Source organism: Heteronotia binoei, chromosome 18 (genome assembly GCF_032191835.1).
Source record: "Heteronotia binoei isolate CCM8104 ecotype False Entrance Well chromosome 18, APGP_CSIRO_Hbin_v1, whole genome shotgun sequence".
In the NCBI taxonomy this organism is placed as follows: domain Eukaryota; kingdom Metazoa; phylum Chordata; class Lepidosauria; order Squamata; family Gekkonidae; genus Heteronotia; species Heteronotia binoei.
In genome coordinates this window covers 34348518-34372737 of record NC_083240.1, presented here as the reverse complement: position 1 = coordinate 34372737, position 24220 = coordinate 34348518, and the positions used below count along the sequence as shown (strand labels likewise).

Genomic DNA, 24220 nt, shown 5'->3' with positions numbered 1-24220 from the left:
CTCTAACTCAAAGAACAGCCCCTCCAGAGCTCCAGATTCCTGTGGATCTATTCTCCATTATTCCCTATGGGAATGTCTCCATAGAGAATAATGGAGTGCCCAGCAGACATTTCCCTCTCCCCCTCCCCCGCTTTCTGATTACCCTTGGGGGGGAGGGCCTCCAAACCGGGAGATCACCTGCCCCCACCTGGGGATTGGCAACCCTAGCTCCTCACAGCCATAAAGGGGACCGCGCGCCGAGGAACACCAAAGCCAGCGCGCTCTTCCCAGGGCCAGGCAAGGACGGAGGCCGCCAGCTCCGCCTCTCCAGCGCCAAGGACCGCCCCCTCGCCCTGGCGTCGCGTCGAGGTTGGGCGCCGCCTCCGCCGGCCCCCCGCGCCCTCGCCATGGCCCAGCTGCCTTCGGGGGGCTCTCCCGGGGCCGAGGAGGGGGTCCCGGCGCCTCCCGCGCCCCGTTGCGCGCGGCTGCGGGCCGTGGAGCCGGTGCTGCTGCTGGCCACGCTGGCGCTGGGCGTGCAGAACCCGCTTCAAACCCAGTACCTCTGGACCCGGCTGGCCAACGGCACCGGCGGGGAGGGCGGGAGCGGCGGCTGCGCCAACGGGAACGGCTCCGGGGACCCCGCCGGGCAGCAGGTGAGCCGGAGCCGTGGCCGCAGTCCCTGCGGGAAGCGCGCAGGCGGCCTTCGAGGAAGGTTGCCAGCCTCCAGGTGGGGGCGGGAGATCTCCAGGCATTGCAGCTGAGCTCCAGGCGACAGAGATCTGCCTCCCCCCCCCCCCGAAGAAAAAAGGCCGCTTTGGAGGGCGGGGGGACCGTATGGCGTTTTGGCTTACCGAGGTTCTTCCCCTCTCCCAACCCCTGTCCTTGCCAGGTTCCCTCCCCAAATCTCCAGCAGTCTCCTAACCCAGAGTTGGCAACCTTGCCTCCGAGGCAGATGGGGGTATGATGTACTCCTTTCCTGGATTAAACCTACTGGCAAATGGGGCAGCCACCAGAATGACCCTCTGGCTTCCCCAGCCCAGTCTGGACTAGATGCATCCCCTTGGTCTGCCTGCAGGGGGGACAGATTCTTGGGTCCACTTTGGCTAGTAGTGAACAAAAGAAAAGGAGCCCCGTGGCGCAGAGTGGTAAAGCTGCGGTACTGCAGTTCGAACTCTCTGCTCACTACCAGAGTTCGATTCTGGTGGAAGCTGGGTTCAGGTAGCCGGCTTGAGGTTGACTCAGCCTTCCATCCTTCTGAGGTCAGTAAAATGTGTACCCAGCTTGCTGGGGGGAAAGTGTAGATGACTGGGGAAGGCAATGGCAAGGAAAGGAAAGGTCCCCTGTGCAAGCACCAGTTGTTTCCAACTCTGGGGTGACGTTGCTTTCACAACATTTTCACAGACTTTTTACGGGGTGGTTTGCCATTGCCTTCCCCAGTCATCTACACTTCCCCCCAAGCAAGCTGGGTACTCATTTTACCGACCTCGGAAGGATGGAAGGCTGAGTCAACCTCGAGCCGGCTACCTGAAAACCCAACTTCCGCCGAGGATCGAACTCTGGTCGGGAGCAGAGCTTAGGACTGCAGTACTCAGCTTTAACACTCTGCACCACGGGGCTCCCCGTAAAAAAGTCTGCCGTGAAAACGTCATGATGCAACGTCACCCCAGAGTCGGAAACGACTGGTGCTTGCACAGGGGACCTTTCCTTTCCTTGCCATTGCCTTCCCCAGTCATCTACACTTTCCCCCCAGCAAGCTGGGTACACATTTTATCTCTACGCAGCCTTTACCTTTTTAAACAAAATAAACCCTATTATTTGAATAGAGATTCTCTCCTAGGTTGCAGTAGGTAGGCCTATCAGTATGTTTGGATATTGAACTAGTCTTTATAATATTAATGACAATTATGTTATAGAATATTCAAATTATATTTAAACAAAACAGTTTTTGAAAATGTGTATGCGTCCATGATGAGCTTTCCCCCAAAGTGCCGCCCTAAATTTACTATTTCCGCTGGGGGAAAAAAAAAGTCCTTAGACTTCTGCCTGGTATACGTTTTGTAAAAAATCGTGCCTTAAGGAAGCATTTTACTCATTCTAAAAGAGAGAACATTTCATAGGAATTATTTCTGATGCACCCCCAGATTTATCACTGGACAAATTTAAAAAACAGGTCTTAGTGTGTGGGGGGGGGGGGGGAGTGAATTCCCTGCCCAGCATCTTTACACACACACACTTCCCCATCCCCAGGCCTGACCTTTCTCTTTTTCTCTCTCAGGATGTGGAGGCTTTGGTTGCCCACTGGAACCTCTACATTAACCTGGCTGGCTTCTTTGTGGGCCTCTTTTCCGTGACCCTCTTTGGCCCATGGAGCGACAGCGTGGGCCGCCGGCCGGTCCTCATCCTGCCTGCGCTGGGCATGGCCCTGCAGGCAGCCGCCTACCTCCTGGTCATGTACCTCCAGCTGCCGGTCGCTTACCTCCTGCTAGGTCGCATCCTAAGCGGCTTGTCGGGTGACTACAACCTGATTTTGGCAGGCTGCTTTGCCTACGTCGCTGACGTCAGCGACAAGCGAGCCCGCACCTTCCGGGTGGCCGTCTTGGAGGCGTGCCTCGGCCTGGCCGGGATGGCTGCCAGCATCATCGGGGGCCAGTGGCGCAAGGCTGAAGGGTACCTGGCGCCGTTCTGGCTGGTCTTTGCCGCAAGCTTTAGCGCCGCTCTCTACGCAGCCTTCTGTCTCCGAGAGTCAGTGTTGCAGAGACAGCTGGGAAGACTGTTCACCTTCCGCCATTACATATCTGTGTACCACCTTTACGTGGCCCCAGGCAGGGCCTGGAAGAAGCTCGCCCTGTATTCTCTGGCCTTCTTCCTGGTGGTCACTGTGCATTTTGGAACTCGAGACATCTTGATCCTCTACGAGCTGAGCTCTCCCCTCTGCTGGGGCTCGGATTTGATCGGCTACGGCTCGGCCGCCCACTACCTGACTTACCTCACCAGCTTGGCTGGGCTGTGGCTGCTTCAGAAGTGTGTGGCGGACACCTGGGTGGCAGAAATGGGGCTGCTGTCCAACATTTTGGGCCTGGGGGTGATTGCGCTGGCTGCCACCACCCCATTGATGTTCACAGGTAAGCCTGACTTGGAGGCTGTCCAGAGACAATTGGCCATTTCTGTCTGCAGGTCTTCACAAGGGTATGGAATTACACAACCAACCCTCCATGTGACAAAGCTCATTGAAAATATATTTGAATCGCTCTAATAAACCTAATAACACCAAAAATCACCGTGTACCGCCATATAACAACATAATAGGAAAAACACAAGAGGAAAGCCATGTCAGTTAAACGTCACAGCTGCTGTCCATATAAGGCAAGAATTGCCAAAGCCACGTAAGTGTGCTTGCAGGTAGTCCAACAGCAGACCAGTCCAATTATGAAAACCATTTCGAATAGGAAATCCTTCTCGGGACCTTTTAGATTATTCACAGAATTTCAGTTGGTCCAATAGCGCCAAAATTCATTATAACAATCCTTTTCCATTGCTCTAGGCTTCCTCTACAAGACGCTGTTCTTAATTACCTTCCATATCAAGTTGATTTATGGTGTTATTAGGTTTATTAGAGCAATTCAAATATATTTTCAATGAGCTTTGTCACTCTGCTTCGGCGGGGAGGACGGGATATAAATAAAATAAAAGAAACAGAGGGTTGGTTGTGTAATTCCATAGCTTTTTCTCCCTCCGAGGTCCCGATACTGCTGTATGGTCTTCACAAGGGTGGCTTTGCTGGATCGGACTGAAGCCCATCCATCTAGTCCGGCATTCTGTTTTCCGCAGGAATAGCGATTGTGACTCATAGCTGTTGATTTCGGTCCTGTTGGCTGCTTTTGTGTGGTGATAATCCCAAACACATGAAGCTGCCTTATACGGAAAGAGACCTTTTGGTCCCTCCCAAGTCAGTTACAACCAGGGGTCATTTTGTAGAAAAAGAGGTGCTGGAGCTCATTAGCACAACTCAGCTGCATAACTCATTTGCATACGCCACACACCCCTGACATCACTGGAAGGTGTACTCAATTATATCAGCTCAGCATCTACCTTAAAATGCTTCTTGAAGTAGAATTGTTATAATGAAACCCTACTCCCATCATACTTTACACCAGGGGTGGCCAAACTTGCTTAATGTAAGAACCACATAGAATAAATGTCAGATGTTTGAGAGCTGCAAGACATGAACATCCGATGTTTGAGGATGGGAAGGGAGGGAGGAGGGAGATGGGGAGGGAGGTGGGAGGGAGAGGTGGAAAGAATATAACTAAATGCATTCTCCAAGCCACTGGCCAATGGGATGGTGGGGGCTTCAAGAGCCCCCTTTCTTCATAGGGCTGGAACACTTTCCCTATGAAGAAAGGTTGAAACGCTTGGGACTCTTTAGCTTGGAGAAACGTCAACTGCGGGGTGACACGATAGAGGTTTACAAGATAATGCATGGGATGGAGAAAGTAGAGAAAGAAGTACTTTTCTCCCTTTCTCACAATACAAGAACTCGTGGGCATTCGATGAAATTGCTGAGCAGACAGGTTAAAACGGATAAAAGGAAGTATTTCTTCACCCAAAGGGTGATTAACATGTGGAATTCATTGCCACAGGAGGTGGTGGCGGCCACAAGCATAGCCACCTTCAAGAGGGGTTTAGATAAAAATATGGAGCAGAGGTCCATCAGTGGCTATTAGCCACAGTGTGTGTGTGTGTGTGTGTGTGTGTGTGTGTGTGTGTATATGTATATATATATATATATATATATATATATATATATATATATATATATATGTATATGTATATAATTTTTTTTTGCCACTGTGTGACGCAGAGTGTTGGACTGGATGGGCCATTGGCCTGATCTAACATGGCTTCTCTTATGTTCTTAGAGCCACACAATATGTGTGAAAGAACCACATGTGGCTCCTGAGCCACAGTTTGGCCACTCCTGCTTTACACATTGCTTTCTCCTTTGTGGCCACGGTAGCATGATGAAGATTCCCATCTGTCTGCTTTATATGATTGGGTTATTTTCCCTTTTTTTGTGAGGAAAAATATTAGAAAATTCATCAAATCTTAGAGTTCAGCAAAATTCTCACAGGGGGTTTCAAACAATGGAGCCCAGAAGCAAGTTTTTTTTGGGGGGGGGAGGGGTAAGTAAGAAAGAGCACAATAAAATCTAGAGGGTTTGGAGCTCTGCTCCGGTGAACTCCACCCAAAATGAGGCCTGGTTACATCTACTGAGACTGGCAGCAGCTCTCCAGAGACTCAGGCAGAAGTCTTTCCCATCACCTACTGCCAGATCTTTTTACCTGGTGATGCCAAGGATTGAACCTGGGACTGCCTGCATACAAAGTGGATTCTTTGCTTCCATTGCTTCCATTGCTGCTGTATCGGTGTGGGCAATGGAGAATCCACACAGGGCTGTTTTCCCTGTGCCTCCTTAGTTCCTCATTCTGAGTTCCCCCATCCACATGGCGCTGGAGTCACTGTGCATTTGTTCTCTGGGTGGGTTTTCAAAGCCGTTGAAGCCTGTGACCATTGCTGTGGCTCAGGAATTTAATATTTATTGAATCAAGTTTGGGGAGGGGCTAGAGCTCAATAGTGGAGCATCTGCTTGGTGCCCAGAAGGCCCCAGGATCAGTCTCCGGCATCTCTGGTTAAAAGGACCAGGCAGGAGGTGATGCAAAAGCCCTAGGCCTGAGACCCTGGAGAGCCGCTGCCACTCTGAGTTGACGATATTGACTGTGATGGACCAGGGATCCGATTCAGTAGAAACAGGGTTGGGTTTTTTTTTCACAACACGAACTCCTTTGCATATTAGGCCACACACCCCTGATGTAGCCAATCCTCCTGGAACTTACAGTAGACCCTGTACTAAGAGCCCTGTAAGCTCTTGAAGGATTGGCTACATCAGGGGGGGTGTGGCCTAATATACAAAAGGGTTCCTGCTACAAAAAAAGGCCTGCGTGGGCCCAATTAGTGGCTCCTTCTTTACCTTTTTCGTTGCTGTTTACGCCCAGGTTACGGCCTTCTCTTCCTTTCGATGGCGGCAACGCCTGTGATCCGCTCCAAGCTGTCGAAATTGGTTGACGAGAAAGAGCAGGGTAAGGCGAACGATGGGTCTGCAACAGCCCATAGTCCAGTGGTGAGCTAGCTGGATGGGCCGTGGTGTATGTAGTGCAGGATGCGGCCTCTTGAGAATCCTTATTTTGATTGTCCCTTACCGAGTAACTTCTTGTCCCACAAGATTGTGTGTTATCTGTGAAGGGGGTCAGACTCCAGGGGGTAGTTGAAAAGGGGGGTGGTCAGGAGCTGGAGGTCATGCAGAGTTCCTTGGAGCATGCAAAACGGCACCTGTTGGAGGATGAGTTTTGTAACTTTTCTCAGCTTGGTTTTTTAGGGACAGATTTTTAGGTTTTAGGGGCTTTGCCGGAAGGCTGAGGGTTAGGCCTTGAGGCTTGTTTGGTCAAGTGCACGGACTCTTATCTGGGCGAACCAGGTTTCATTCCCCATTTCTCCACTTGCAGCTGCTGATGTGACCTTGAGTCAGTCACAAATTCTCTCAGAGCTGTTCATTTCAGGAGCAGTTTCAGTCAGAGCTCTCTCAGCTCCACCTACCTCACAGGGTTTGGGGAAGGGAAGGAAAAGAAGATTGTAAGCCACTCCAAGACTCCTTCGGTAGTGAAGGGCAGGGTACAAATATAATTTCTTCTCCTCCTTCCTCTTCTTCTTTTTCCTCTTCCTCCTCTTCTTCCTGCTCCATCCCCCAGCTATCTAGGATTCTTGGGCCAGACGCTCCCAGGAGCAGAGAGCAGGTTCAAAGTACTGTGATTAGCCCGCTATGGAACAAAGATCGAGAAGAGCCCTTTTTTTCAGTTTCCTGCAGTTGCTTTTATAGCTGCATTAACCTCTGTGCAAACTTTCTCTCTTCCAGGGGCCCTCTTTGCTGCAGTGGCCTGCACCGAAGGGCTGTGCTCACTGGTGGCCACAGGCGTCTTCAACTCTCTCTTCCCAGCAAGCCTGCACTTCATGAAGGGCTTCCCGTTCCTCTTTGGGGTCACCCTCCTCCTTGTTCCAGCTGCCATTCTTGGGTAATCCTTGTCTTGCTCCTTCTTCCTCTTCTCTCTTCTTCCTCCTTCCAAGCTGAGGAGGAGGAAGCAGATGGCAGAGTGGCTGCCCCGCCAAAATTCATAGTTAAAGGGGGAGATTGGAGTGGGGACACAGCAAATTGATAGGGGGCACAGTGAAGTCAATAGGGGGAGCTGCCTGTGCTGCCCTCCCCCGCTGGCTATGGCCCTGTGCACTAAAAACTGCGAGACCCTGGTTTGAGTCCCCAGGAGGGTCTGATGCCCCCCTCTTCCATCCAATAAGACTCCCAGAAAGACCTGAATGAGACTCTCTAGATCAGGGGTGTTAAGCTCATTTGTTATGAGGGCTGGATCTAGTATAAATGAGACCTTGTGGGACCGAGCCATGTGTGCCTCCTCCTCCCTTCCTTCCCAAAGGAGGAGCCTCAGCCAATGGAGAAAAGAGAGGCTTTGCTCTGTAGTTCCTGTGCAGTTGAGCAAGCCAGGCAAAGCAAGCTGAGATGCAGAAGAAAACAAGAGAGAGAAGGAAGTAGATGACAGCCGGTTGCTTGGGGGTCTGATAGGAGCCCTTCAGGGGCCTGATTTGGTCCCCGGGCCACATGTTTGACACCCCTGCTCTAGATTGTCCCCAGAAGAGGCCAGTGAGATGTCTGCAGAAGGCCCATCAGCAGGGTATGGAGGCAGCCACCCTTTCCTGTGGTTTCCTTCCCAGAACATAGGGCAGGCTAGCATTTAGCCCTTCCAGCTAATAGCCAGGGGAGCTGTGAGAGCCAATTTGCTGTAGTGGTTAAGTGCGTGGATTCTTATCTGGGAGAACCGGGTTTGATTCTCCACTCCTCCACTTGCACCTGCTGGAATGGCCTTGGGTCAGCCATAGCTCTGGCAGAGGTTGTCCTTGAAAGGGCAGCTTCTGGGAGAGCTCTCTCAGCCCCACCCACCTCACAGGGTGCCTGATGTGGGGGAGGAAGGTAAAGGAGATAGTAAGCTGCTCTGAGATTCAGAGTGAAGGGCAGTGTATAAATCCAATATCTTCTTCTTTGTGGTTGAATGGGAGATTCTAGCTGCTTTCTGACACAGTTCTCATGCCCTCGAGAGTCTAACGCTGTCTGTTTTGTCCTTCCTTACCTGTCCCAGGTGGATTGAAATCCAGGATTCGAAACCTGAGTACAGCCACTTTGAGGACTTGCCTAGCCCAGTCGAGGAAGTGGAGGACTGACCACCATTATTCCAGAATTGGTTGCCAGTTGCCCTGGTGGCTTTGAAAGCACCGACATGGTTCTACCAGAGTTTTAATGTCGATGGAGCCAGAACTGGTGGGTGGACAGGAATTTTGTGGTTTGTCTTGCTGGGCTTGTGTGCAAAGGATGAGATGGGCTCATGAGAACAGAGGAGATGCCACACTTTCAGGCAGTCTGCAGTGCAAGAACAGTTTCTTTCATGGCATGCTGGAACGAAGGGGACAGCCTCTCTCCAAGGGTTGTCCTCTATTCAAAGGCACCAGCTGAACTGGGGGGTGAAAAAGGCCATGTGGAGCTGAGAGCGGAAAGGAAGGAGCTGGGCCATCATGCCTTGGTCAGGCTATTTCCAAAAGGCACAAGGAAGCCTGCCCCCTTCCCCTTATGGAATGGGAAGCTATCAGCTAGGAAGGGACATCTCCACTGTCAGATGCATTTTCATGTGGACAGCCAAACCCCCTTCTCAGCCTGGACCAATTCCCCAATAGCCTTACCCCGCTCTCACTCTCCTCTTCTCCGCGGGACTTCCTTGGGATTTCGCACAAGCTGCTCTGAGGCTGCAAGTCACTCTGCCTCTTTTGCAAAGCAAAATAAGAGAAAAACAACTGCACCTGAAAGCAAGATTCTTAAATCACTTATAATAATATTATTAGAATTACACTAAACATACAAAAGATATATACAAATTTCAAACAAATGCTTCCAAAGGTCCAGTCTCTTATAGCAACATAAGATTCTTTCTGTATGACTCTTCAAAATAGTTCTTCTTTAATGGAAGTCACAAAAGGTCCAAAGTTCAATCCACCAAGAGGAGTCAGTATCCAGGATTTGACTCCATAGGGTAATTTTCCTTCACGTGGTTGCCGGCCAGAAGACCCACTTCTAGCTAGAAGACCCGCTTTATTCTATGTGGTTCTTCCGCTCGAAGCATCGCTTTTACACGCCCATTTCTCTAGACATTTTTTTCAAAAGACGGCTTCATGTCTAGTAAAACGGGTGTGTAAAAGTGATGCTTCGAGAGCAAATAGTAAGAATATTATTCGGCTTGTGAAAAAGCTTTGTATAGCGGAATGTGGGTCTTCTAGCCGGCAAGGAAAGCATGAAGGAAAATTACCCTACGGAGTCAAATTCTGGATACTGACTCCTCTTGGTGGATTGAACTTTGGACCTTTTGTGACTTCCATTGAAGAAGAACTATTTTGAGGAGTCATACAGAAAGAATCTTATGTCGCGATAAGAGACTGGACCTTTGGAAGCGTTTGTTTGAATTTTGTATGTATATCTTTGGTACGTTTCGTGTAATTCGAATAATATTATTATAAGTGATTTAAGAATCTTGTTTTCAGGCGCAGTTGTTTTTCTCTATTTTGCTCTTACTGGACCGCCGCTGGTTTTGTGTCGTTTGCAAAGCAAGCAAGTTCCTCTCAGAAACGGTTTCTGTTTGCTGCGCGAAAGGGGCGAAGTGAGTTGCAGCCCCGGGGCAGCCTGTGCGAAATCCGAAGGAAGGCCTGTGGAGAAGAGGAGAGTGAGAGCAGGGTAAGGCTAGTGGGGAATTGGTCGTGGAATTTCAAAGGGAAACTTTGGAGCTGGAAAACTAATCAGATACAATGGGCTTTTCCCCCCTACAGAGTGAGTGAAGTGTAACTGCAAATGGCAAAGCACTCCATTGAATGGCAGTGAACTATCCTGTGCCAGGGCAGGTGTGCGCTAGTTGCCTCTGCCTTGTGCTTGCTCCCAGATGGCTTTTTTACTGCCGTTTGGACATGCAGCTCTAAAGTATGATATGGTGGTTTGCTGGTCTTGAGCTTCTCATTTGGTTGTCTCCTGAGAGTTTGATCTTCTCTTAAGTTATGTGCAGCAGTCTACCTAAGAAGCCAGTAAGAGGCCCAGCTTCCACTGTGTGGGATTTGCACTATGTGGGATTAGCACTACCTCAAGAAACCAGCTGTGCCTGGGGGCTCTCCATTCCCTTTTATTTGCTCCTGATGGGCGGAGATCATTGGCACAAGCACTGAAGCATCCCAAAGCTTATGGCCAGTGCTAGCTGCTTTCTGACTCCTTGCTTTGTGCAGCTCTGCACTGGATGGGACTGGGGGCTTTGTGCATTCCTGTTGCTTCAAGATTTCCCCCCACTGTTCTGCAGGTCCCCCCCCCCCCATTTTTTCCTGTTTTGCTTCCTCTACTGGTCGATTCGATATTACATCCGATTATGTCTGGCATATCTGCCCACAGTTTTAAACCGCAGGATTTTATGTTGGACGTAATGTAGTGTAATATCGAATTGACCACTAGAGGGAGCAAAACACATGTGGAACATTGCGGGGGAGACAACACTCTGAAACGACAGGAGCATGCAGGCGAGGAAAATGAGAATGTGGAAGAGCTCTGTGGATGCTCAAAAACAAGCTTCTGGATGGTGATAAAGCAACTTTTGCAAGTCTGATAAATCATGCAAATTCAGTCAGTTTGCAAAGTTTGCAGGGAGGGAGGAGGCTAGGCTGGACATTGAAGTTGAACTTCCCAGTCTTGGCTAGAATTCTTACTCGCCCAACCTTTAGCTTTTGAAATTTTTTACCGAAAAGAACCTACATGCTCTTAAAACCCATTTGTGCAATGATGAGAGCTAAGGACTCGCTTTTAAAAACTGATGAAGAGCTGCAGCTTTCAGGAGCTATTTTTCATGCTTGCCTGGGCTGTGGCATGGGGTCATCCCGATATTGTACTCGGCCAGTGCAACACCTGTACTCATCCAACTGCAAAAACCATTTCTGGAGTGGCGGCGAAGAAATCAAAGTCCACGAATAAAACCAAACGGGTTTATTGCCAGGTCTGACTGACTGTCAGTTGGAAACACTTGTATTATGAAAACTGGAGGAACGATGATACTAGAGCAGCCCAAAAGTGTATTGAGTCTGCACTCCTGAAAAGCATTTCGTGCAGTGTCTGGTATTTGCAGGTGTGCCGTCTGTCACAAGACCCAGGTAACTGGTGGAATTCACTGGCACAGGATGGAGCAAGGACTGCTAGCTGACAGGGCAGGGGTGGCCAAACTGCAGCTCAGGAGCCACATGTGGCTTTTTCACACACATTGTGTGGCTTTCGGAGCCCTCACTACGCCATCGGATGGCTTGGAGAAGGCATTTGTCTCTTTAAGTCACTTCTCCAAACCAAGCCAGCTGGCAGCTTGGAGAATGCATTTAAAGTTACAGTTGCTTTCTTTCCACCTCTCCCTTCCCACCAATTTTCCTTCCTTCCTTCCTTCCATCCATCTTGTGGCTCTCAAACATCTGACATTCATGCCTTGCGTTGTGGCTCTCAAACATCTGATTTTTATTCTTTGTGGCTCTTACATTAAGGAAATTTGGCCACCCCTGGTGCAGGGCATTAGAAGAATTGTTGGAGGACTGCAGCTACCTTGCAGCTGTTTTTGAGTTCAGTAGCACTCTAGGAACCAAGAAGATTTTTTGGGTGCAAGATTTTGGAAGCCAAAGCTCCCTCCATCAGATATCTGACAAAGGGAACTTTGAGTCTCAGAAGCTTATCCCTTGAAAATCTCATGGGACTCTGCGGTGCTACTGGACTTGAATCTAGCTCTTCTACTGCAGATCAACACCGCTACCCTTCTGGAGCTATGTTAATATTAGTCATGATCAGGGGTGGAATTCTAGCAGGAGCTCCTTTGCATATTAGGCCACACACCCCTGATGTAGCTAATCCTCCAAGAGCTTACAAAAAAGAGCCTTGTAAGCTCTTGGAGGATTGGCTACAGCTGGGGTGTGTGGCCTAACAAGAAAGGAGCTCCTGCTAGAATTCCACTCCTGGTCATGATGACCAAATGGAGCCTCCATGCTCAGAGGCAGTGTACTTCTGCCTAACTGTTGCTGGTGAGCAATAGTACTGAAAGGGCTTTGTGACTTGTCTCTGTGTGCATGCTTGTGGGCATTCAGTTGGCCACTGCGGGAAGCAGAATGCTGGACTAGACAGACGGCCGATTTGACGTGGTGGGACTCTTCTGGTCGTCCCTTCATGTTCTCCACCTGCCAGCTGCTCTAAGGTCTTGGCACAGTGCATTAATTTCCACAACACCTACGTTTTCAGCCTTGTATATGTGTTCAGTGCTGCTGGGAGCAAGTTTTCCTCCTTTCCTGTTCTGTAGCATTAGGGTGCATTCCTGTGTCTCCGGAGGGGGGTGGGGGGGGGAGGTGCACTTCCCAAGTTTTTCTTCATTTGTTGTCAAATTTGCTCTGCTGCAAAGTTTTGGGAAAGATCGCAGGAAACCCTGGATGGCTGCGGCTACCATGCGGCTCGGAAAGTTCAGATTTTCTTGCCCACTTGGCAGTCAGTTTCCAGGGTTTTTAGTATGTTTGTTTTAAAGAACCCATTACATGCCCTTTTTGGACTTATTTGCTCTGTTCCTAAAGCGTTCCACTGCATGAGCAGCCCCAACTGATAGTCACGCCCCGAGTTTTGTTTGTCACCTGTCGCTCCTAGCTCAGGGCTCCGTGGAACCTATTTTCTGTAACGGCATGAAATGTGATTGGTAAGTGTTACAGAATTCCGCATTTATACGCTCTGTTCAGGCAGAAAGGGGTGCTGCAAAGTCCAACCAGCTGCCATACAGTGCTGCAAAATCCTCCAAAACTAAGGAGGGGGTGTCTCAGCAGCTGGCCTCCTTTGCGCCCCCCCCCCCCCCCACTAACCAACTGCATTGCCCTGGAACTGTTCTCCCAGGGGTAGGGAACAGTGGCTCTCCAGATGCTTTTTGCCCACAACTCCCATCAGCCCCAGCCAGCATGGCCAATGACAGGGGCCGATGGGATTTGTAGGCAAAAAACATCTGGAGAGCCACTGTTCCCTACCCCAGCCTCTCCTGGACAGCCGCTCCTACTGGCCTTGGACTGTGCTCCTGCCCTGCTGTGCTCCTCCTTGGCAAACAGAGCGATCTTTCCAGGGGGGAGAGCGAGGGCACAGGCAGAGAGGCTGCTGGGTACAAGCAGAGGCTTAGCACTGCAGCCCCATCTGGAATGGCAGGGCTGTTCCGGTGATGGGATGGACAAAACACGGATTGTGTCAAGGGGGGCCTTGGGATCCTGGAAACGGGGCCCTATGACTAACCACAGCCCCCTTTTAAATGTTAAAGAGGTACTTTTAAAGAGAAAAAAATGCACTTTGTGTCACGCACAATTTTTTGGGGGGGGGGGGCGCTCAGACTGTCCTTGGTTTGCAGCGCTGAGGGGGGCATCGCCTCCCAGCCTTTTCATGAACAGGGACTGGTTCTGGATCTCCAAAAATTAAGATTGTTTCTTAATTGAGGAATGGGGGTGGCGCAAAAAGGGAGAGGGTGGGGTGGGTGGAGCAGTCGACAGTCTTATATTCAGAGAAGGGAGCTAGACCAGGAGATGGGCTGTAGCTCTGTGGGAGAGCATCAGCTTGGCATGCAGAAGGTCCCAGGTTCAATCCCCGGCATCTCCAGTGAAAAGGACCTGACAGGTGATGTGCAGGATCTGCACTTGAGACCCTGGAGAGCTGCTGCCAGTCTGAATAGACAGTCCTGACTTTGATGAACCAAGAGGGTGAATCAGAATAAGGCCGTTTCATGTGTGTTCACATGCCCAAAGTTTAAATGTGATGTCATTCAGGATGGAGATGCCAGATTGCTGGCTCAGACTGAGGCAAGTTCATGTAGTCCAGCGCTCTGTTTCCAGCAGAGGACAGCTAATGCCTTCAGGAAGCCTCCCCCCTCATACATACCCAACATGGAAGGCAAGGATCACCTCCAGGGGTGGAATTCTAGCTCCTTTGCATATTAGGCCACACCCACCTGATGTAGCCAATCCTCCAAGAACTTACAAGGCTCTTTTTTGTAAGCTCTTGGAGGCTTGGCTACATCAAGGGGGTGTGGCCTAATATGCAAAGGAGCTCCTGCTATAATTCCACCCCTGGTCATCTCCTTTTGTCCTTTCCCTGCTGTTGGACCGCCTCTGAATATGGAAGCTTCATTTAGCAATCATGGCTAATTGCCACTGTCCCTCATGAACTTGTACGAGCCCTTTCAAAAGCCATCAGCTTTTGCCACATCCTGTGGCAATGAGTTCCACAAACCGTGTTCTAAGAAAGAGCCTTTTTGGTCTACCCTCAGTCGATCACCTGTCGTTTTCATTCGGGAACCCCGCGTAGTTATGCCACAGGGAGAGAAAGACCTCGGTACACTGCGATTTTTGAAACCCCATTGAAGTCTTTTTTGCTGACCCAAAAAGGCCTGAAATGCAAGAGCCTTTTGGGGTAGGGAAGCTGTGATAACTGAGAAGCTGATAAATTTTGGGTGGTAGATCACGCTACAAAGGCTCCTAAACAGGAAGAGGAGGCGACCTGATTGCAGAAGTCCCAAAAGATTGAGAGCCTTAGCTGAAAAGTCACACGTAATAAGTGGGGGGGGGGGGGTCAGCCAAGGACCTTTCTGGCTGAAGGGACCCCCCCCCCCCTGCTGAATATGCAACTTCCAACCCGGCACCTGCCAAAGAGGGAGCAGCCCAGGGCAAACAGACCGTGGCATCAGCTAAAGGCAGGGAGGGTGATGAGTAAGGCCACTCTTGGCTACCCAGAGGGAAGGAAAAGACAGGTCCCTTTCTCCACCTCGCAGAAAGCAGTTGGCAGCTCCTGCCGGTTCTAGGTCTGTCCCATTGGAGGTCCGCATTCCAGGCTGTTCTCGGAACCGGCGGAAGAATCTCGGGACGAACGGCCCTGCAGGAAGCGGATGATTTTCTCGATCGTGGCCTCTTGGTACTCGTGGGACCACCTGCGGGGCAAAGAAAGAAGTCCAGCTGAGGGGAGCACGGAAGAACCCGACCTATAGTGCTTTGCTGAAAGGCCTCCCAAGCTCTAGGCCAGGGGTGTCAAACATGCAGCCTGGGGACAGAATCAGGAGCCCTCAGGCCCCCAAGCAGCTGGCTGTCATTTGCTTCCTTCTCACGCTCTTGCTTCCTTCTGCGTCATGGCTTGCTTTGCAAGGCTTGCCCAATTGCACAGGAGCTACAGAGCACAACCTCTGTTTTCTCCATGGGCTGAGGCTCCTCCCTTGCAGAGAAAGGTGGTCTCCCATCCAAGTACTAACCAGGGCCAACCCTACTTAGATTCTGAGATCTGACAAGAGCAGGCTAGCCTGAGCCACCCAGGGCAGAGAGGGGGCATCAGATGCAATTCCAAAGCCTAGATGTTCAGCAGACCTGGGGCCATGCAGGGTCTGGAGGGGGAGGTGTCAGGGAAAACCTCCTCCCTCCCCTGGGCGAAGTTGCAGACTTTTTGAATGGGAATGCAAGCAGGATATTGTGGCAAGGAAGAAGCAGATGAGACAGTGCTTCCCCCACCAACACCCTTTCCAAATTCAGGGCTCCTTGGATGAGCATGCCCAGAAGTGCCCACCGGGGCTGGTGGCGGCGGGGCAGCTCTTCCAAATCGTCCCCAGAGGCGAGGCCTTTACCAGCCCTCTTGCCTCCAGAGGCCTTCTGCATGCCTGTCGAGCTGGCCTCTGCTAGCTGTGCCTTGCAGTGCAAACAAACACTGGTCCTGGGGGTAAGCAAGCTCAACCAAAGGAAACCCCCAGTAAATTGTACAATTAGAAATTACACCCAACAGAAATATACAGGCATACTCCCATGTTTGTCTATTTTTGTTGTGTGTGATTTCTAATTGTACTGTTGAAAGTTCATAGCTTACTGTGTATTTTGATATTGTATGAGGGGCATCTGTTTGATATTATTATATACTATTGCATGGTAAAGTATTCGTGAAGACTGTAATGTACTCTTTTCTGGGGGTTTCATTTTCTTGAACTTGCAGCGCAAACAGGAGCTGCTGATTTCTGCAGATTTAAGTAGCGGTTAAAAGGAACTGAGAAAGCTGTTTTTCTTAACTCACAGCCGTCTCTTTGGAGGAAAACCACACAGACCAGTTCCCAATCGGTTGACGTGCATTGCCCCAAGAAAAGAACATTCCCCCAGATTTGCACCCTCCACCTTTTCCGGCAAAGAGAATGGATCCTGTTGCCCCCCACTGTGCCCTGTGGGAGGGGGTTCCTCTGCCCACTCACTTGATGCCGTTGAATTTCAGGACAGCCCGCATGTCCTCAGGGAGTGTCTTGGGGTCAGGCCACTCGAAATGGTCTGTCACTGGGATGACATTTTTCCCGCAGCTCAAGGCCATGGCGATTTCCTGTTAAAGAAACCAGAAGTCTTTCTTTCCCCTTCCTTTTTCTTTGGAGTGCATAAAAACAGCCTCCGCTGTGGAGAGAGCACTGGGCATCACGGGGAAGGCCCCCAGTTAAGGTCACTTCAGGTTAGACTCGGTTCTAGGTTTCTTCAGAGCAGAATGTGGAACTTCGGTACATTTCCCAGGAAAGACTGACCAGTGGTGACAGATGAAGATATTGGATTTATATCCCGCCCGCCACTCTGAATCTGAGGCTGGTTTCACACTGTGAAACTGACACGATTTTATCCCGTTCCAAAAATAAAAATCGCTAACGTTTGAACCATTTCTGGGCTATCAGACAGCCACTGCTGAAGCGGCAGGATCCCGACAGTGGCTAGTGGTTGCCCATTCACACTGCTAGCCCAGCTCAACCACGAACCCGCTGCAGAAAGGGTTGTCTCTTTAAATAAGGCCCCCTTATGTGCGCTCAATCGGAGAAGCGCACCTTGGAGAGGGGTTGCGGGGGGGGGGGGGCGGGGGCGGGCTGTGGGACCTGGACCTTGCTGGAAATGGCTGGATGATGATATTGGATGATATTGGATTTATATCCCACCCTCCACTCCGAAGAGTCTCAGAGCGGCTCACAATCTCCTTTACCTTCCTCCCCCACAACAGACACCCTGTGAGGTGGGTGGGGCTGGAGAGGGCTCTCACAGCAGCTGCCCTTTCAAGGACAACCTCTGCCAGAGCTATGGCTGACCCAAGGCCATGCTAGCAGGTGCAAGTGGAGGAGTGGGGAATCAAACCCAGTTCTCCTAGATAAGAGTCCGCACATTTAACCACTACACCCAACTGGCTTGGTGTGATCACACAGCTCTTCTGCTTATGAGTCGCCCTGGGGCTTTCAGACACCTGCCGATTATGCGACCTACATCTGATTCGGGGGACGCTATCGGGAAAATCCAGGTAGCTTTTTGATATGGATAGGAGGCGTCTGGAGACGGGGTGAGTGCAGGTGCAGCTGGGAGAGCAGATGTGCTCATGTGATCGTGCACTTTTAATCCGAATGGGAGGCAGAGCTAGGTCGGGGCAAACCTCCTGTGTGAAATCACCCTCAGAGTCTCAGAACAGTCACAATCTCCTTTACCTCCCCCCCACACCCCGCACAGCAGACACCCTGTGAGGTGGGTGGGGCTGAGAGAGCTCTCCCAGAAGCTGCTCTTTCAGGGACAACTACGCAAGCTATGGCTGACCCAAGGCCATTCCAGCAGGTGCAGGTGGAGGAGTGGGGAATCAAACCTGGTTCTCCCAGATAAGAGTCCATGCACTTAACCACTACACCGAACTGGAGGGAATCAGCAAAGTCTTGGAGGTACCATTTCTGTAAGAAGCAAGAAGGTGCCCAATTCATCTAATCTGCAAGTCTGAATACCCAGGATCAGCCACATGAAGCTACCTGAGTCAGACCACAGGCAGCTGTAGCCTTTCCTGTCTCCTCCAACCCCCCCCCCCTGAGTCTGAGGAGTTATTAACTGGGGTGGCCTGAAAGCTTTGCACCCTGATGTCTCTTGGGGTTGGTTTCATTCAGTGGGAAGACAGAGAAAACCAGCATGGTGTAGTGGTTATAATGTCATAGGATCTGGAAAACCCAGTTTCGAATCTCCACTCTGCCCTGGAGGCTTGCAGGGTGACCTTGGGTCAGCCACACGCTATCAGCTGAACTCAGGTGATGGCTAAGCAGTTCTGGTCTTTGCTTTTAGGTCAGAAAAAAAAGGTATGAGTCAGCTAGCAAAATTAGATGAGCATCCCTGCTGGTTCATCTTGCTCCTCCTCCCTTTTAAGCTCCAAGGAAAACTGGATTCTGTGACCTGCACCATCTTAGCCTAACTTTCCAAATTAAATGCCTAATCCCAGAAAAAGAGGGATACCGAGGTGGCCTCTGAAATGCCTGCAAAGTTCCCCTCCTCCTGCTGGAAGTTCACCAGGAATTGCCCACAAGGCTTTGCAGGGAGGGACGGTGGCTCAGTGGTAGAGCATCTGCTTGATAAGCAGAAAGTCCCAGGTTCAATCCCCGGCATCTCCAACTAAAAAGGGTCCAGGCAAGTAGGCATGAAAAACCTCAGCCTGAGACCCTGGTGAGCCGCTGCCAGTCTGAGTAGACAATACTGACTTGGATGGACCGAGCGTCTGATTCAGTAGAAGGCAGCTTCATATGTTCAATAAAGGAAGAAAGTCCAAAGCAGAAACCACCAGAGTGCTTAGATCTGTGAGCAAAGCCAGTTTCGGAACATGCCCAGAGAGATTGCAGAATGCCCACCATGGTTTTCTCGAGAGGTGGAGGAAGGACCTCTCGAGTTATTCGCATTGCCAGCGTCTTTCTGCAATGCAGCTGCCGTCCAGGGAGCCGCATGATGCTGCAGGCCATTTGGTCCCTTGCCATTCTCCCCTCCCCACGACGGCACACTTACCTTGTGCACCCAGTCTTTGCCTTCATTGTCTTCCATGCACTTATCCAAGGAATGGGAGGAAAGGACCAGCACGAAGTTGCGGGCACTCATGACGCTCTGGATCAGCTTGTCCTCAAACTTCCCAGCCTCCAGTTTCTCCACATCCAGGAAGACGGTGAATCCGTGCAGCTGGAGGTGGACTTTCAAGAGGCTGGCAAAGAGCAAGGAGGTATCAGAAGGGAAGAATCATCTGGCCATCTCAGACCAAAAGCACCATCTAGCCTAGCAATCTGTCTCCAGCAGCAGAGAGTGGGATGCCCCTGGGTAAACTGCCAAGTAGGTAGCATTGCCAGTCTCCAGTTGGGATCTGGAGATCTCCCAGAATTACAACTGATCTCCAGAGAACAGTTCACCTGGAGAATAGGACTGCTTTGGAAGGTGGATGCTATGTCACCATAGCTTCTTGAGGCCCCTTCCCTCTCTAAACCCTCCCCTCCACAGGTCCCACCCCCAAATTTCTGATCATTTCTAAAGTTGAAGCTGGCATTCCTACAAGCAGGCTATGAAGCATCCCGCATAGCTATAACTAAGGGACTCTGAACTGGAAAGGCAACTGCGTGTGTGTAAAGCACTGTCAAGTCACAGCTGACAACGCCAGCAAGGGGCTTTCAAGGCAAGGGAGAAGCAGAGGTGGTTGGCCATCGCCTTCCTCTGCAGAACCTTCCTTGGTGGTTTCTCTTCCAAGGACTGACCCGGCTTAGCTTCTAACTTCTGGTGACCCCAGGAAGGGGCTTCCAAGGCAAGGGAGAAGCAGAGACGGTTTGCTTTTGTTTTCCTCCGCAAAGTCATTTTTTTGGTAGTCTCCCTTCCAAGTACTGACCTTGCTTAGCTTCGAAGATCTGATGAGATCAAGCTATACCATGCCATCTTCCATTGGAGAGGTCTCTAGTAGACTGAATCCTCCCTTTCAGCTGAAGCCCGTGACCACTGCCCACCCAATCTCTCTCTCTTTTGGCCTCTCGGCATGCCACTTCTTTAAAAGGGGCCTTTTTTGTTTTGCCAAAAAGGTCTCCAGACTACATGCACTGCCACACTTCATGCACCTCATGCCTGGCAGCCCTCTCACCTGGCCAGCTGGGAGCCTGAGATTCTTCGGTAGCTGATGAACACGTCTGTCCCCTCCAAGGTGGCTTTCCCATTGGTGTAGGGCAAGGGGGAGTGGAGCATCTCTGGGCAGGAAAAAAGCAAGCAAGGGTGAAGGGCTCGACTTGAGCCACAGGCACTGACTGTTCAGCCCTTCCAAACATCAGAAAGGGTCTTCAAGGCTTCAAGAGGACCCCAGAGAGAAGAGAAAGGAGGAGCCCAGAAGCCAGCAGAGGAATGGTAGGGGATGGAATCGCTGGCCTTCTGAAGCAAACCAGAGTTTTGACTGCTCTGCTCCTGCCCACATGTTGGCCAAGCAGATCCAACAGTGGATTGAAAAAATCCTGGGCAGCATCTGTGGCTCTCATTCATTCCCTTCAGGCTGGCCTGCTGGCAGCAAGGCTTGGAGACCTCAGGAAAACATTTCCCCCCCTGGCTGTCCTTTACTGATCTTCCCTACCACAGAGTTCAATGCAGGGCTTTTTAAAAGCAGGAATGCAGTTCCAGCTGGCTTTGTATTAGGGGGTGTGGCCTAATATGCAAATGAGTCCCACCTGGGCTTTTTCTACAAAAAAGAACACGACGATATTGGATTTATATCCCACCCTCCACTCTGAATCTCAGAGCAGCTCACAATCTCCTTTATCTCCCTCCCCCACAACAGACACCCTGTGAGGTGGGTGGGGCTGAGAGAGCTCTCCCAGAAGCTGCCCTTTCAAGGACAATTCCTACGAGAGCTAGGGCTCACCCAAGGCCATTCCAGCAGCTGCAAGTGGAGAAGTGGGGAATCAAACCTGGATCTCTCAGAAAAGAGTCCGCACACTTCAGCACTACACCAAACTGACTCTCCTTGTGTGAAAAACCCTGTGTGAAACAATGGTGATGTCAGGAGGTGCGGCCTAATTTGCAAAGAAATTCTGCTGGGCTTATTCTACAAAAAAAAAAAAATAGCCCCTGTTCAATGGAAGAAGAAGAAGATAAAGTTGAAGATATTGGATTTATATCCCGCCCTCCACTCCAAAGAGTCTCAGAGCGACTCACAATCTCCTTTATCTTCCTCCCCCACAACAAACACCCTGTGAGGTGGGTGGGGCTGAGAGGACTCTCACAGCAGCTGTCCTTTCAAGGACAACCTCTGCCAGAGCTATGGCTGACCCAAGGCCATTGCAGCAGGTGCAAGAGGAGGAGTGGGGAATCAAACCCGGTTCTCCCAGATAAGAGTCCGCACACTTAATCACTACACCAAACTGGCTCTTCCTGACTGGAAAGAGGCCAGTCAGGAATTCAACAGAGGGTGAACACCAATGGAACATTTTTAGAGCCATGAATCCGTTTTGGAAATGCTCCCTCTGTCTTCAGTCCAGTCATCCATTTTCTTCTTTTCTGGGAAGGGACTGTTCAAAGCAGCCCTGATTGGCATGCGCCTGGAACCCCACTGAGAAACCTGTTCTGCCTCCTGCTCTTTGTATTTAAAAGTTTTTAAGCAAAAGGGTGATAAAGTAGGAATACAGAAAGCTGGAGTCCATGAGGTTCTTTGATGCTCCTGAAAAACAAGACTTGGATAGCCCGTCAAAAACATGGGCTGGGGGAGGAGGAGGAGGAAGAAGAAGACTGCAGCTTTATACCCCGCCCTTCTCTCTGAATCAGAGTCTCAGAGCGACTTACAATCTCCTATATCTTCTCCCTCCACAACAGACACCCTGTGAGGTGAGAGAGGCTGAGAGGGCTCTCACAACAGCTGCCCTTTCAAGGACAACCTCTGCTAGAGCTATGGCTAACTCAAGGCCATTCCAGCAGGTGCAAGTGGAGGAGTGGGGAATCAAACTCGGTTCTCCCAGATAAGAGTCTGCACACTTAACCACTACACCAAACTGGCTCCAAACAGGAGAGGGAGGGAGATGGCTGGGTGAACCAGTGATCAATTTTATCAATTCATTGATATGCACACCTGTCATTTCAATTTCCAAAGGCGGGAAAGGCTGGCTCCCCACAAAGCTGAGAGGAAGAAAGAAAGATGGGCATGAGCTAGCTGCTTTCACTCCCTGCCCTAGCAACACCACTGCCGTGCTCAGCTGCAGACAACTAGAAGCCAAAGCACAATCCAGAACCATCATGTTATATATTCCCACTGAAATGTCACGATGCCCACCTAACATAGCAAAGGCAAAACTGGGTAGCGCATTACTGCCCTGCAGCGAAATCCTGCATGTGTTTCCCATTGGGTCCCATGGGGTTTCTGTCAACCAATAAAGTTCTCCACCAGCATTTGTGGTAGCTCAACAGCAGCTTCCAGATGATTTCAATCAAGCCTTTAATTAACTGTGTCCCGAACTGGCACCCAGCTTTTTAATTACTCATCTCACCACTTGTTCCCTCTTTCCATTTTATAGTTCTGGGTTTTTTTCCCCTTTAGTGGAACTAGAAATGATAAGGAATCTCTTCTCCTCTTCCACGGAAAAGCACAGATTGGCTCGGTAGCAACCAGTACAAGGCAGATCATGGGAGAGGGGGTGGAGGCTTTGGCTGCCCTCTTGTTTTTGAGATCTTAATTTGCTTCCAGGATCACTTCTCATACTTTCATACTTAATGGGGAGGGAGGGAAATAGCTGCTGGGCACTCCATTATTTCCTATACCAGGGGTGGCCAACAGTAGCTCTCCAGATGTTTTTTGCCTATGACTCCCATCAGCCCCAGCCAGCATGGCCAATGGGAGTTGTAGGCAAAAAACATCTGGAGAGCTACCGTTGGCCACCCCTGTAGAGACTGATTCCCATAGGCAGGGGTGGCCAAACTTGCTTAATATAAGAGCCACATAGAATAAACATCAGATGTTTGAGAGCCACAAGACATGGACTTCAGATATTTGAAAGTCGCAAGGCAGGAAGGCCGGCGGAAAAATAGGGGGAGAGAGGAAGTGGAAAGAAAGCAACTTTAAATGCATTTTCCAAGTTGCCAGCTGGCTTGGCTTGGAGAAGTGATTTAAAGAGAGAAATGCTTTCTCCAGGCTGGCCGATAGGATGATGGGGGCTTTGAGCGCCACGCAATATGTATGAAAGCCACATGTGACTCCCGAGCCATAGGATATAATGGAGAATTGAACTGTGCATATCGATAGTAAGATAAGGTTTTCTTTTTAATTTGCACGTGCACATGTTAGTGGATATATATACCTGGAAGTCATGGTGACCTCTGGTGACTGACCCCTATTGGGGGCCTGAAGGATATTCAGAGAGGTAGCTGATTAAAGCCTGCCCCTGCCCTCCTGACTGCTGGTATTCCAAGGAGCTCTCCCATCCAAGTGTTTCCAGAGTTGGCCCTGCTTAGCTTCCAAGTTCTGATGAGATCAGGCTATCCAGGTCAGGGCCATAGTGGGAGAAGTGATGGGATTTTGTTGATGTGAGGCTTCCTGCTTTAGGATTTCATTAAGATGAATGCTGGGGTCCTTCCCCTATGGTTCTTTGGTTTCCTGCCCAGGGCGGAGCCAGATAACAGACTCCCTCCCCCCCACCACTCACCACGTGCCGCATTGAGGATGCGGACTCGATGGAAACCAACGTCAACCTGGCAGTCTTCTTGCAGCTGCTGCTCAGTGACGCGGTGGAGGAAGTTCCGGTCAATGCCACAGGTCACTAGGTTGTAGGTGTACTGGCGGAATTTGGGGTCCACGCTGCCCAGCCAGTCAGACAGATTGCTCCGGTCACAGGTGGAGTAATTGGCGTAAGTCTTCAGTTCAGTCAGTTCACGGAAAAACCTGGGAAGGCAGAAGGGGACCACCAGGTAGGGCAGCGATTCAATTGGGCAGTTGGGGGTTGGTGTTTTTATGCAATATGGCTAGAAGAGAGCGAGACAGCCTTCCTCTCCCACAGGGCTAGCCCAGCGACTGGTCTCTACAACAGACCCCTTGCCTGTTCAGTTATTTACTTCACGTCAAGTGCCATTTACAAAGGGAATATCGACGGGACTCCTGCTTTTCCACAATAAAACTCTGGCCTTGGGCAGTTAACTCTACTATCACAACATGGAACACATAAAAATTTATAATATGTGCATTAACACCCACTGCAAGGGGGTTGCTCAGTTAGAGTGAGAAACAGCAGTTTTGGCGGGA

The 24220-nt window shown here is 50.4% G+C and overlaps 2 protein-coding genes across 2 annotated transcripts in view; one reads left to right on the top strand and one right to left on the bottom strand.

The window, feature by feature from the left end:
- Positions 1–378: 378 nt before the first annotated feature.
- Positions 379–8378, top strand: SLC46A1 (solute carrier family 46 member 1). The gene is made up of 5 exons (XM_060259322.1): positions 379–632; positions 2255–3101; positions 6033–6116; positions 6947–7103; positions 8235–8378. Exons 1-5 carry the CDS (start codon positions 387–389, stop codon positions 8314–8316), a joined length of 1416 nt encoding a protein of 471 aa, XP_060115305.1. The 5' UTR covers positions 379–386; the 3' UTR covers positions 8317–8378.
- Positions 8379–14990: 6612 nt separating this feature from the next.
- SARM1 (sterile alpha and TIR motif containing 1) overlaps positions 14991–24220 on the bottom strand; it is a 32306-nt gene continuing 23076 nt past the window's right edge. The window contains exons 5-9 of the mRNA XM_060259494.1: positions 23628–23863; positions 20096–20198; positions 18991–19180; positions 16422–16543; positions 14991–15131 (exon numbers count right to left, since the gene is read on the bottom strand). Of these exons, the coding sequence (XP_060115477.1) occupies positions 15002–15131; positions 16422–16543; positions 18991–19180; positions 20096–20198; positions 23628–23863 (781 nt within the window). The 3' untranslated portion in view covers positions 14991–15001. The remainder of the gene's footprint in view (positions 15132–16421; positions 16544–18990; positions 19181–20095; positions 20199–23627; positions 23864–24220) is intronic.

Coding starts and splice junctions, on each gene's coding strand:
- SLC46A1 (XM_060259322.1), top strand. CDS start 387: ATGGCCCAGCTGCCTTCGGGGGGCTCTCCCGGGGCCGAGGAGGGGGTC. Junction 633..2,254: donor GGGACCCCGCCGGGCAGCAG/GTGAGCCGGAGC, acceptor TTTCTCTCTCAG/GATGTGGAGGCTTTGGTTGC. Junction 3,102..6,032: donor CACCCCATTGATGTTCACAG/GTAAGCCTGACT, acceptor GTTTACGCCCAG/GTTACGGCCTTCTCTTCCTT.